The 14,285-nt window shown below is 30.0% G+C and overlaps 1 protein-coding gene across 1 annotated transcript; it reads right to left on the bottom strand.

Moving 5' to 3' along the window:
• Positions 1-4,327: 4,327 nt before the first annotated feature.
• LOC139425629 (arylsulfatase I-like) lies at positions 4,328-13,525 on the bottom strand. The gene is made up of 3 exons (XM_087149590.1): positions 13,237-13,525; positions 9,010-9,266; positions 4,328-4,471 (listed from the first exon to the last, which is right to left on the bottom strand). The coding sequence occupies exons 1-3, from the start codon at positions 13,523-13,525 to the stop codon at positions 4,328-4,330; spliced, it is 690 nt and encodes a 229-aa protein (XP_087005716.1).
• Positions 13,526-14,285: the final 760 nt, after the last annotated feature.

Genomic DNA, 14,285 nt, shown 5'->3' with positions numbered 1-14,285 from the left:
CATTAGGGATTTATGTATAGTGAGTATAATTTTTGACTTGAACATGTTTTAACTCGAACATGTTGCAAAAGAGGGCTGTAACCATCTGAGTTTCCTCAATATGTAGGTAAATGACGGTTCTAGCCATCCTGCACATTTTAATTTAAAAAAAGGGGAGCATTAGTACAAAGTGTCTAATGTATTTATTTGTAAATTATTTAGTAATACATACATGGAGAAAAAAAATTGTAACATTAAGTTATCTATTCAGGGAAGGAAAAAAAATGTTGTGATGAGCAATACAGCAGAACGGTTACAAAGAAATCTGAAACGTTTAAATAAATACGAGCAGAAAAATAATATTTCTTATTCATAAAACGTTTTTAACTTCTAAACTATTATATCTATCAACTTATTTAGAGTGTTATTTGATTCAGCATAAAAAAAAAGTATACAAAACAATTTATCATTTGTCTAGTTATGAATGTCAGATGAATAAATAGATTTAAAGGCAAAACTTGTAGTAATTTTTTATACATCTAAGACACATAACTTTTAATCTATAAATTCTAAACTGCTAGTTCTGTCAACATAATTTTTGTTTCAATCAATTAATTCAGCTTGAAAACAGACATAAGAAGCAGAACTCCATTCGTCTATATGGGAATATTTCAGTGTTCCACCCTTTGACCATCTCTAAACAAATTGTTAAAATCTTGATCACTAAAATGTAAATATTCTTGGCATTTAGAAAAAAGAACATTTCTATTGAAATTTTTTTTTTTTTGAAATCTTGGAATAATTTACCTTACATATGAATGAGTTTAAAGTATGGAATTGGTTCTCACTTACTCGTTATCTTTTTCTTTTCTTATTTTTTTTCGTTTCTTTTCTTCTCATTTTATCTAATCGAGCAATTTGCACTTGTTATCCAAAACACCTCCACACACCACTGTCACTTCCCCCATAATCAAAGAGCCACCACTGGGATTCGAACCTGGGTTATTTTATTGGACGGCGAATGCTGTATTCATTGATCCACCGCGGTTCTTAGGCAGTTAATTGTAAAAATATCGATTTTTTTTTTTTTAAGATCCTTTAATTTCTTTTTCCCGCTAACAAGGATTTTTGTCCCATACTTGGCGAACCTTCGCCGTCTTTTATTAGCTTTCATGTGATTTCAAATTTTTTATGCACTTATTTTTTGTTGCTGTTTGTGGCTCAGATTATCTTTTAACGATCAAGTGTCTTCACGTCCCATAGTATAATTAACATTTATAATCCATTCCCTCTTATTATTTTCTCGTACAAAAATTTGCCTGTGATCTGAAATTTTAGCCGATTTACATAATTTTAAGAAAAAAATAAATAAATAAAAAAAACATTTTTGATTTTCGTGTCTGCGAGGCGATTGAAATTTTGATCATTTACGACTAGCTAGAGTACTCAAATCTCTACAAGAGTTCCATGTTTCCTAAATTGTGCAAGCGAAATTTGTCGAAAAGCGAAATCTAGACCGCTTTTTGTCGAAACAAATAACAGATTCAATACGTTAAAGATAATAATAAAGTGGAAAAAAATAAATAAAAACTACAATTTTTTTTTTATCCTAAGCAAAAGGAGAAAATAATTTTACTTTTGTTAGACCTAAAAGCCCCATCGCTGAAAGGAATTTCTATCGCCTCTGAGAATTGGACTGATAGGGGGATAGAGCGTTCGAATCCCAGTGATGGTTGATTAATACGAATCCCGCACCCGGCTCGCTCCGACCACAGTGCTCCTGTGACAGAGCGTCGAAACGTATAACTACGTATCACTAATATTTTTACTAGTCATTACGAATAATATCTAATTTACCAATTTGAGCCGCTGTAGCTCAGGGAATAGACCGTTCGTTTCCCTATGAGGTTCGAATCCCAGCGATGACTGATTGGTCTGCTCGCACTGACCACAGTGCTGACGGAAAATATCCTCAGTAGTTGGCGGATCATGGGTTAAAGTCAGGCTAACCGTGGGAGGTTTTCCTCTCCATGTGGTGCAAATGCGGGTCAGTTCAATTAAAAAGTCCTCCACGAAGGCGAAATTTCTCTGAATACTTGATCCAGGAGTTCCCATGTTTTCTGGATTGGGTTCAAAATTGCAAGGCTACGGAGCTAAACTATATAGTTGCCTTAAACCTTAAAATGGGTCGGCTGTTGTATATGAAATAAATGATCGATTACTCGAAATTATCGATTACTTTCGAAAATAACGAGTTGGTGAATATGTCTGACCAAAATTGTTCAGATTTTCGATTATGGCTAAAAATAACATGTTGGTCCGATAACATTTGTTAGTTCTAAAAAATTGAGCAAACTTGTGCAAAAATTTAAACTTAGTATTCTAGCATTTTCGCCCGGTGGCTGAGCGGTAGCGCTTCGCGCTGTCGTGCCACAGGTCCTTGGTTCGATCCTTGGGCCGGGCAAGGCCGACTCAGCCTTTCATCCCTTCAGTGGGTCGATAAAATGAGTACCAAGCATGCTTTGGAACTTGGGGTTCCGCGTTCGGCTGACCACCTGACCGGAACATATGCTCCTGCACCCCAGAGCCCAAGGTCAAGAAAACTGAGATGGGCACAGTCGGCCTTGGCCCTCTTAATGGGCTGTCGCGCCACTGAGTTAGTTAGTTATTCTAGCATTTTAAAATATTTTTTTGGGGGGTATTATCATCAAAAATAAAATATTTTACGGATATAAGATTATTTTCGGATTCCAAGGAGAAACTAACAGAATTCACCTTTTAACTTGTCTAAATTATATTATTTATAAAAAGAGATCAATCAAATCCAATGCATTCAAAAGCATTTTCAAAGAAGTTGCGTTTTAGGCTTGATATAAATATACAAATTATTTTTAAATTTTTTTTAAATAAATTTATACTTTAAATGTTCAAAATTAGGGAAAGAATGGTTGGAAATAACGAATGTAATAATTTTCTCTGTGATGTTTCACTAAAAATAAAAACGCTTTTTCTCTATTTAATCAAATGCTTAGATCAATAATTGGAAACAAACAATGATACTAAAAATACAAAATTGCTCTACTCTTTCACAGCTTTAATATATAAAAAAAGTTTTTTCAAAAAAGTTTTTCTGTATTTCATCCTAATTACGAGAAACCCAGATCCAAACAGAAGAAAAATAGCAAAGAATTAAATTGGCTCTTTAAGATCCCGTTAACTCAAAAAGTAATAGGTCCGGAAATAGGGGCAGTGCTTAAGAAAACAAAAACCTTCGAAAAACTCATTAAAGTGGAAAATAGAATCCTTTTTAAGATTCTTTCTCTTGTAAGAAACTCACTGTTTTTGAGAAACCAAGTTTATAATTAGGAATGTAATTACAAAAAGCAACTTCACTATTAAATACCAAGAGGTATGGGAATTTTTTTAAATATATTTTTTAAAGATTTAGTTACTTAAATAAATAATTACTATAATTTTGATGCTTAGTTTAATGTAAACTTTAAATAGTTTACATTATTTCGATACAGATTAATTACCGTTGCATATTTGCCCAGTTAAGCGTTTGATGGTATTATATCATGATCATGAAAAATAAATGAAATACTAATTTCGTCTGCTCGTGTATCAATTCGTGGGTACAGTTACAAAATTTACCATTTATACATTTCATCGCAAATTTTTGCTCTAACAGGCAGAGAATTGTTTCTTTCATTTAGGAAACAATGGTTGTTGTTTTTAGATCATCAGTTGCTTGAAGTTTTGTGCATTCTAGATAGACGGAGAGTAGTTGATATTCATTCATGAATTTACTAGCTGAACTTAAGTAACCGAAACAAAATTATTTTAGTTAACTATTTAATAAGCAGAGGGCAGCACAATTTTTTTATGATAAAGTATTTGAAACGCAATTGCAATACTTATGAGATCTTTCAGAATGTGTTATTAAATCATTTTTTAAAAAATATATGCATTTACGGAAAATAGTTTTATTAATATTATAAATTTGTTTCTATATGCGCACAATTACTTCGATTTAGTAGGAACAACATATGACGCAATGCTAAACGAATGGAATTTAGTTGTTTATTTAGTTATTGTTATTAGTAGTTGTTGTTATTTGTTTTAGTTGTTGTTGTTTATTTAGTTGTATTTAGTTTCAATAACTTTTCTTTATAATGCAATAAAATCTGGCGAGCAGCTATTTAAACGATCGAACACTTCGTTTGTTTATTTGTGACTTGAAGTTAGGCTCGCAGAAAATGCCGTTCATAGGTTAAATTTAGTAGGAACAATACAACCTGTGACGTAGGCTATATTATACCCAATTGATCACAACCGTTCTCTATTTCTAATGAGAATCGTCTGGTTTCTTCCACGGACTCCAAGCATATCCATGATACTTAGGATTCGCAAACGGGTCTTGTTTTTTATTTCTTATGCGAACAGCTTGAGCTCTGTACTTCTTCAGTTCCCATTCTAGTCTCTTAACAATCTGAAAGACGAAATTTTATGAAAAATTTACTAAAAGGATGTGGGTTATAAAATGAATTCAATTTTTTACCAAAATTTTTTTTTGTTGAGGGAAGTAAACAATTTGTCTCATTTGGAACCGGAGTAAATGTTTTTAGAATTTTTATTGCAAATAACTATTTATATATTTATTTTTTTTAGAATTTCAGATTGAACTGGTTTTGATACTATAGTTCTTGGTCAAATTATTAAACGCACTATAAGGTTCTATATAAAATCTTAATTATCAAGTAATACTATGAAGGTATATTGTTTTTACGTGACTGAAACCGGTTTGCACTTGTTTACGTTTGTGTATCAGTTGGTTAAATTGGACGATATATAATATTAATTTGACGATTGGATAAATTACACGATATATTATATAAATATAGAATATTTATTACACCCGGTATAATATTATAATAATTAGACCAAATTATTAGACGCACTGCTGTTTTTTAATAATTACATGTTTTGCACAAGTTCGTATGCAGTACTTTTACATTTAAACAAACATGTAATGGATTTTTATTCAGGAGATTTTTATATACTTCCTATTCGCATTTATTTTTAACGTATTGCATTACAACACGAACGTAAGCAAATGTAAACCGGTTTCAGCAGCGTGAAAGCAATAAAGCTGTATAGTATTACCCGATAATTAGGAACTGTAACTTGGGACTTAATTGGTTTGTTTAATTTTTGCAAGAAACAAAACCAACAAACCAAGCCTTACTTTGGGGTTTAGCGTTTTCCTTCGAGGTAATAATAAATAAAAAAATAATAATTAAAAATGTAATTTTTAGATTGTATAGAACATTTATAATTTTAATTTATTCGTTTATTTTAATTTACTTAGATTTCCTTCAAATAAAGTTAAACATAAATTCGGTTAAAATAATTAAAATTTTTTCCTTTTATTTAGAAGTCCATGCAGGTAGAAAAAAAAAATTTGAAGAGCAAGTTTTAATTTTCAAGTTTAGTTTCTCGAGAGCTATTTGATAGATTACGCACAATTTTAGATTTTTATCATATAGAATTATTTTGTATAAATATATTTCTTGGTCTATACCTTTCAATTTAGCTCTCTGACCATTATTAACTTAAATAGTAAAAAGTATTTATCGTAAAAAATGCATGGTGTTATTCTTTTACATGCGAGTTTTATAATTTTAATAAATTTCATTTTTAGATTCGTTAATATTTTTCCAGAGACATAGGGAAGTATTCAAAAAGTCAAATTAACAATTAGTTTCAAACTTCTGATTGCTCTCTAGACTAAACTATTGTAACAATATTTTTCATATTACAACTACATATTTTGAAGGTAAAAATTTCGAATGCGCCGAAAAAAAAGGTCTGATTATTCAGAGAAAGTACCATCGTTCAGTCTGACTTCCAAAACTAAATTATCGCTGTTCTAATTGATAAAAATATTTAAGTTATTTTTTTTAATAGGTTAAAACTGCATTTCTGCTCGTGTAAATGCAAATTTTAGGAGATATTTAGATCTACCTTTATATAGCTCATTGTTCAGATATTATATCATCTGTATATTTTTTTCAAGAATATTTGCATCAGAGCAATTTCAAGAATATTTGCATCAGAGTTAATTTTTGTTTCTTGCCATTTTATTTTTTAAGACAAGGTTTCTAAGTAATTATTATTAAAATATTAGAACCTTTGGTTTGATATCTGCCAAATTATTATATTCACAAGGGTCTGCAATGATATCAAAAAGACAAGCAGCTTTCGCTGGTTCACAGTTAGCTGAAATATTAAAAGGTTTTTCTCCACATTCTACGATCCGTGATTGATGAGGTTTGACACGTTTAATAGGTTTATAACTTTTGTTTAATATTTTAGACTTGTTCGTGTAATTTGCTGACTTTTTCGCAAATTTCAGATCACTATCCTCTTCACCATCGAATTTACGATGTTTTCTGTATGTCTTACGTATTTTACGTAAAATGAAAACTACTTTGGATTTTTTCTTTACTTCTTCATACACCTCGAAAAATAAAATTTATAAGTATTCCAATGTGAAACTGCACTTTTTAACAAAAACAGTTATTAGCAAGAATATATATGAAAAGAAAAAAAAATGAAAATAAGATATCAACTTTTATTTATTTTTTAATACACTACAAATGTAAAATTTGTAATCATTTTAATGTGAAACTATGTATTATAAAAGAAAAAAAGTTCTATTATTATTTATAATAGACAAAACGAAAAAATAAGGTGTAATAAAATAAAATTTGTTTGATAATAAGCTTAAGAAAATAATTGTATAACAATAAGTGTATAATAGTAATAATAATAATAAAAAATATTTTTGCGGTAGTAGGTATTGCATTTAAATAACATTCCGATTTTTTAATTCTTTATTCACTTTAAATTTAAAAATATTAAAATTTTAATCGATCAAAATCACGTCTCTTCCCTTAATTTAAATAAAACCTTACACATTTTATGGTGAATTTACTAAAATAAGTTGCAGAATGTATTAAAATATCGGGAGGCTATTTGCAAATCATCTTAACCACTGAAAACCATGTAGCTTAAATATTTGGCAGAATGAGTTTTTTAAAATAATGAATCATATAACACCTAACATATTATTAAACATGCATATTTCAATGTTTTTAAAATACCATGTAATATCCACCAATTTCTTCAATTATCTAAAAAAGGACTATCGTAAATTATATGAAATCTTGTGGATATACATTATAATTGTAATCTCTTCGTGACCCTCTAAATTTTTTTTCATGGACCTTTTTTTTATTTCTTTAAACTTCCTTGCCTAGAAGACTCGATGGAAGTTGTAAAAAATGATGAGCCAAAAATTTTGTAGAGTCATATAAGATATTTTAATTGGATTTTAGTAAGAAATCCTCATATAAATGGAGTAAAAACAGCGTATAAAGCAGAAATGATGCCAATAAAAAGTTAGTGTGCTTAAATTCTATATAGATTTCTAGCCCCTTAGTTTTTGGTCCAATTTTTTTTAAAAATTTTGCCTAACCCCCTTTTTTGAGGGTCGGGAATCCAAATATATATATATATATATATATATATATATATATATATATATATATATAATATATATATATATATATATATATATATATATATATATATATATATATATATATATATATATATATATATATATATATATATATATATATATATATATATTAAGAGAAAGTACGTTTTTTATGTCTGATTTAATAACTTAATTAATAGTCAGTACTAATTAAATAGCATATTTTAAGTTACTCTCTGGGACTAGTAAAATATTACACCAGATTATACGTGTGAATCCGATCATTAGAATAAAAGTTATTTATGGTGAAATTATTTATTTTGCGCACTGAGCAGTGCGCGAAATAAAAAAACGAACCACCCTGAATAACTTTTGATCTAACAATCAGATCTTCATGTTCTAAGATTCAATCTTAATGGTTCGCGAGGGTGACCTCAAATATGCTATTTAATTAGCGCATACGATAGTTTAAGTTATGAAATCAGGCACAAAAACGTACTTACTCTGAATAAGCATAGCTTTTTTTCGACGGATTCAGATTTCTGATCCCCAAAACATAGAGAGTAGCCGCAATCTGGGAAATATGGTCCCAAAAGTTTGGCCAGGAGAGAAGTCCGAAGTTTATACCCTTTAATGTTAATTTTATATTTTGCTTATTTCGCCATATTTCGAGAACTTTTTCATCGAATTAAAAACTTTTTGCACACAACTATAAAATTCGTTTTTCCAAAGATGATTTCATGAGAAATATAAATTTTACTAAAGATTTATTATTTTATTAACTAATAGTCGAAACAAATTCGAACTGTATGGTAATTTTTGCACCATTTTAAAGGATGTAATTTTTTTCATGGAAAAATACAAAAATTGAGCGAAATCGATCGAATAGTTTGTAAGAAATTGAATTTTAAAAATACAGCTTCTTTAACGACTTTTTGGACCGCTTTCCTGACCTAACTATGGGAGGGTATTTTCTAAATTGAGGCTATCTCCTATATTTTGGGAGTCATAAATCCGAATTGGTCGAAAAAAAGGTATATTTATTCAAAGAAAATACGCTTTTGTGTCTGATTTCGTAACTTAGAATATCGTCTGCACTTATTAATTGGTATATTTGAAGTCACCCTCTCGAGCTAGAGTACTAGAACGTGAAAATCTGATCATTAGATCAAAAGTTATTCAGGGTGATCCGTTTCTTTTTGGCGCACTGTACATTCAGAACGATAGTGCTCCATGCCATTTTGCAGCCTCTGTCACATAATACGAATTTATAGATATAAAAGAGATTTCTCTAAGATCCCTCTCAGAATCCTTACTTAAATTAATTTGCTTTTATCTTTTGTGAGTGGGAAAAAAAACGTTTTAACTTTTCGGTAAGATTTAACGAAAAAATTATTTATTTACATCGTAATTTTGAAAGATTTTATAAGATTCGAAAAAATCACACTGTAAATAACAGTTACTTTTGATTGTTCTTTCAGTTCTTCATTTGTAAAAGGAATATTTTCCTCATTTTTACCCTCTTTATCAAACCAACCATCCATGCGACCTTTGAAATTGGTACCTTTCACTAACTTATATTTTCTCAATCGAATTGATTCAGTCTTCAATATCGGGTCAATATTGTGTAAAATTGAATGACGAGGGCTTTTTCCATTACAGCAAATGGATTTCCACTGGTTATATCCATCAATTTTTCCAAGATTCTTTACATCTCCACCTAAATATTAGAAGTTTAATACATTACTTTTCTACCAAACATAATTTCAAGACAAAAAGAAAGCTTTATCACGAAAATAACTACACGAGACGCTTAGTTAAAACGCATATCAAGCCTTTATTTTTTTTATAATATTGCGTTTTAGTTCATGAAGATGGGTAAGCTCACTTTATGATATCCACTGTATTAGTGAGTGAAACTCTCATATTTTACCTATTTTCTCACGCATCAATTTTGCATCTGAATTAGTTCATAATTTTCTTTATTAAATACAACCTTTTTTTCTAATAGCAGGTACTGAACTATTCCAATAACTATTCAATTACTTATTATAAGGTAAAGCATTCGCTTCCCAATAAGGCGACCCAAGTTCGAATCCCAACGTTGGCTTGTAGATACGAATGAACTTTGGGTTCGAAACCTCTTGCCGTCGGGCTAACGATCGGAGGTTTTCGTGATTTTTCTCTTAAGTTAATGCAAATGCGGGTTAGTTCTATGAAAAAAATATTTCAAAGGCTAGCTTGTCCCAATATTTGATCTAGTAGTTCCTTAGTCTTCTGGATTTGGTTTAAAATTACAAGACTATGGAGTTGATTATTGATAGTTGTAAACTCAGAATTGGGACGACCGTTCAATGCCGGTTATAAAATGAAATATAAAAACTATGATTTGGAATTTATGTACTATATGTAATCTTCTATATCAATTATAACATAGCTAATATTTAAGCATAGTCCGGTATCAATTATCTCGTATAAAAAAACTCTCCCATATTTTAATCTCCAATAAGATAGTTATTGTAAGCATTTTTAGAATTTTAATATCTCTGAAAGGAAAATAAGCAAATTGAAGTTAACTTTAAATTTGGTCTTTGACACCCTGGGGTTTTAATCGAGCGAATCGAATCTGAAGTCTGAACTATGTAATTTTAAACTTTCGTTTTAACGTAAAAAAATCTAAAAACAATAAATGATATTCTTTTTTTTCAGGCTTTATTAAAGTAAGATTTCTATCCTAGACCATGTTAAAATTGCAAAAAGGGAGAACTTTAATGTGTGTCTTTTTCTCAGAAAATACTGTTTCCCTCGATTTTTAAATATTTATTTATTTGTTTATTTGCTCCTCTACTTTTTATAACACATTTTAACACATTCAATCGTTTTGCTTCATCTGTTTGTTTGATCTCGGAACTTCGATTTTTTTTAAAATTAAAATAAGTAATTTAAGATTTTTGTTGAAATTTAGGCTTTAAAAGTAAATTATAATTTTAAAAAATAAAATATAACGACTGAAAATAGACTAAAAAATAAAAGCATTCTGTGTATTCTTATAAAAGTTTCTTGAAAATTGCTTATTTTAACTAGGATAGAGCATTTTTTTCCCCTCAAAAATTTTTTTTCCTTATGATTCATATCATTATGGTTATATATTCAATGTTTATTATCAATCTTTCCCCATACCTAGAAAAATGGCATTATTTAATAACCTGAAAACATGCACAATGGAAAATTTTATTTTAATGTTTAATGGATTTTTATTTTTCATATATCTAATTATTTCTAAAATTTCGCTGTACTTAGTGTAAAATTTTATTGCGTTTTTTGGTTCACATTGTAAAGGGGTCTCCAAACATTTGTCCTAAGGGATCGAGTCTTTCAGTAAGTCCCAAGGACAGAAACCTAGTTAGCTAATGTGTGAGTAAAAGAAAAGTGGTCATTCCATCAATTTTAGAAATGTACGGAAAAACTCTCATTTCCGACTTTTTGAGACTATCTTAAGCATTTTTCAAAAGATATCTTGATTTTTTTTTGCTTCTATCTCTAGTAAAGCATTTTGAGTAGTTTGTTGGTTCATTATATCAACACCAGTGGTCGGAAAAACTACATTATTTTGTTGATAGCTACAACTACTTTATTACAGTTAACTATATCGATAACTACTTTTCTTTAAATGAAGAGACTGCAAATTTCTTTTAAATTGTAGTTGCTTTTTCACTGCTTTTTGGAGACGAGTTTTGCTGGAGAACTTATTATTTAAACCCATTTTTAAAAGGATTTTGAATAAAAAAATTGGCTTATTTAAACATGAGTAATTGTAAATAAATATTTGTTAATCTTTACATTAGCAAGTTAGCTATTCTAAACCATTTTTTTTGCGTATTTATTTCTATAATATTAAGCGTTTTAGTTAGACCTTCCACGCCTGCGAATATTTAACTTAAATGATTGGAAATAATCAAATGCTTGTGGTTTTGTATGTGTTTAATGCTCTTTTATTTCATCTAAGAAATAAAGTACATCAAAGAAAGTATGTTCTCTTCCTTTGAAATAACCTCAATGTTTAATGAGTGTACATTTGTATTTGAAGGTGTTGTAAAATGATTAATTAGCTACTATTCGTAATGGCTAGTTTGAATATTAATAATGCACAGTAATTCTTATTAACGCTTGCTTACAGGGATAATTTCATTATGCCAAACACGCGATGATTGATGATTTGTTTCAATCAGATTCTAAAAATTAGTTGCGTTTGTACATTGTTTCAACTTTACCTAACGTTTTTCTAAACTAACGTCAAAAGTAGTTTGCCAGGAATAGCTACAAACTATTGATTTTTTCTTCTTTGTATCGCACTGTTCATTACACACCGTTTTTTCCTTCTTTTTATAAAAAAAAATGGCACACTACACCTCAAACAAGGAGAAAGTTGCAACTACAATAGTTTTGCTACTTCTAGCGTGCGACTTCCAACCACTAATCAACTCAAAGTAGTTCCAAAATGTTGACAGATATCCGTTTCGTTAATAGCCAACGATTGAAATGTCTATGGCGTGAGAGTACGTCACTTAATGCCAATTTTTGTGTCGTATTTCTTATTGTCAAAATTTGAATGTTTGATTCCATTATGAACAACATTTGTGTTTCTTTTCATAATTATTTTGTAGCATTTGCTCACGATATAAATTTTAAACCATTATCGAAATAAACAGTAGTTAGACAGATATAGTCCAGCTGTTACGAGAACTTTTCCATGCTTCAAACTCGTGTACTGGTGACTACTGGGGAAATAAAGATAAGCGTCACTTCGAGTAGAGATATTGGAGTAACCGTTTCGCATAGACTTAGATTGCGAGAGTCGTGTCATTTCTTTATTTCTTCCTGATTGGAAACGAAATTACATTTGTTTGCATATTAAAAACCCCCCGCAGTTTTTCAGTCGGTAGGAATTCTCTTGAAATCTGTAAGGATCTGGTGTGTTGTGTTACATACGAGTGTTTCATAACATGTTACATGGTGCGTAGCGTTCTTTAAAAATCCTTAAAGGTGCTTTTTTCATTGTGTGTTTTTAAAAAGTGCTTAATTTTCTCTTTTCCAAAATGAGATTTTTTTCGTTACCATGTCGATTTTCGCCACGTATTATACAAAAGCATGCTTTTCACATTGTTCAATCCAATGCTTTCACAATTCATTCAGCGTTCCGTCGGTCCATAGCGTATGAAAGTGCCAATCATTTTACATGTTTGATGAAATACTTGCGAGTCCGCACGTGCGTCTACTGAACTGGGTTCGGTGAGATTATTGTACTCGCATGTGCAACTCTGCTGCATTTTGCAAGATATTCTTAATTATAGACTTCATTTTCCACCCTCTGATATCGAACCGAAAAATCTCTCGATCATTTTATAACGGCTAATATAATAAAAAAAAAGAGTTCTTTGTCAGAAACTAGTTATTTTCTCATAATCATCTAAAGTCCTTGAAAATTTTGTTAATGTATATAGTGCTTTAAAATATTTTTGAGTGCTTAAAAGGTGCTTATTTTTTGTTGAAAGATTTGACTACGCACCCTGTGTTACCACAAACTGGATTGGTGATGCTTGCTTACCGTCCCAGATTGGATACCCCTGATATAGTACAACCTGTTTAAAAATAATTATAATCACTGTAATGAAGCAAATTTCATGATTTACCTGCTACTGAGTAGAGTGTAGGAAGCCAATCACTTATATGCATCAAGTTCCTGTGAATTCTTTTCTTACGTAACATGAGGCTCCATACAAAAGCAACACCTCTCACATCACCTTCCCATAAAGTGTATTTGCTTCCCCTAAGAGGCCAATTGGATGCTGAACTACCATCACGCATTTGCACTGCTCCACCATTGTCAGTAGTGAAGACTATGAGACTGTTGCGCAGCATTTTAGCCTTATGTAGACTTTCGAATAGATCACCAATTGAATCATCCAATGCTGATGACATAGCTTAAATAAAAAGTTCTGGTTAACATGGTCTAAGAATCCCGCATATGTCAATAGTGAGGTCATTTTGACAACGATAAACTTATATTCCATTTATATTGTTCTATTTTGTCAGGAAATCTCTTGAAACTTAGTTACATAACCAGATAATCAATGAGTTACTATGAATTAGAGCTGGTGCAATTTAAAACAATAGCACTTTTATAATTTATGAAACGCGAGTGCCCTTGCTTGAGTCAATTTTGCGCAGTACATCAGCACATGTTAAAGATTAAAATACAAGAATTGTACTAAGAATTGAGTTTTTCTTTTGATTTTTTTGAAATGTAATAATGCAATAAGAAAATTAAAAATTTCAATGTGGAGATTTACCTTATTATGGAGAGGAGGAACTTATCCGAAAGAAAGGGTAAACTAAAATATTACCACGAAAAAATATAAAACGTAAAGTAATAACCAATTTCAATAAACATTATGTTATTTAACGAATACACAGAGTCTTTAAAATATCACACTCGTTAGCATGTTCTGTAAGCTTTATTGTAATTCTTAGAGTTAATTTACTTTACTTTTGAATTATTCAATTTTAACACTCTATGTTAAATGTATAAATGTGTAAAAATAAATTTCTTAAATTTAACTAATTTTTTTCTTAACTACTAGAGGGCCCTTAAGTTCTTTATATACATTAAGATTACGTTTTGTCAAGAATAAATACTAACACTAGAACAATCGACATTTTTTACCTTTCTATAACAACC

The sequence above is a fragment of the Parasteatoda tepidariorum genome, chromosome 8 (assembly GCF_982258835.1).
Source record: "Parasteatoda tepidariorum strain Cologne lab strain chromosome 8, Ptep-v5.0, whole genome shotgun sequence".
Lineage (NCBI taxonomy): Eukaryota > Metazoa > Arthropoda > Arachnida > Araneae > Theridiidae > Parasteatoda > Parasteatoda tepidariorum.
This window is presented reverse-complemented; position numbering and strand designations above follow the sequence as displayed.

Bases quoted from the DNA above. Each gene is read 5' to 3' on its own strand.
- LOC139425629 (XM_087149590.1), bottom strand. From the start codon at position 13,525: ATGTCATCAGCATTGGATGATTCAATTGGTGATCTATTCGAAAGTCTA. The intron at 9,267-13,236 runs GTAAATCATGAA...TCTAATATTTAG, and splicing joins TACACTCTACTCAGTAGCAG to GTGGAGATGTAAAGAATCTT. The intron at 4,472-9,009 runs GTAACTGTTATT...TTCGTCTTTCAG, and splicing joins AACTGAAAGAACAATCAAAA to ATTGTTAAGAGACTAGAATG.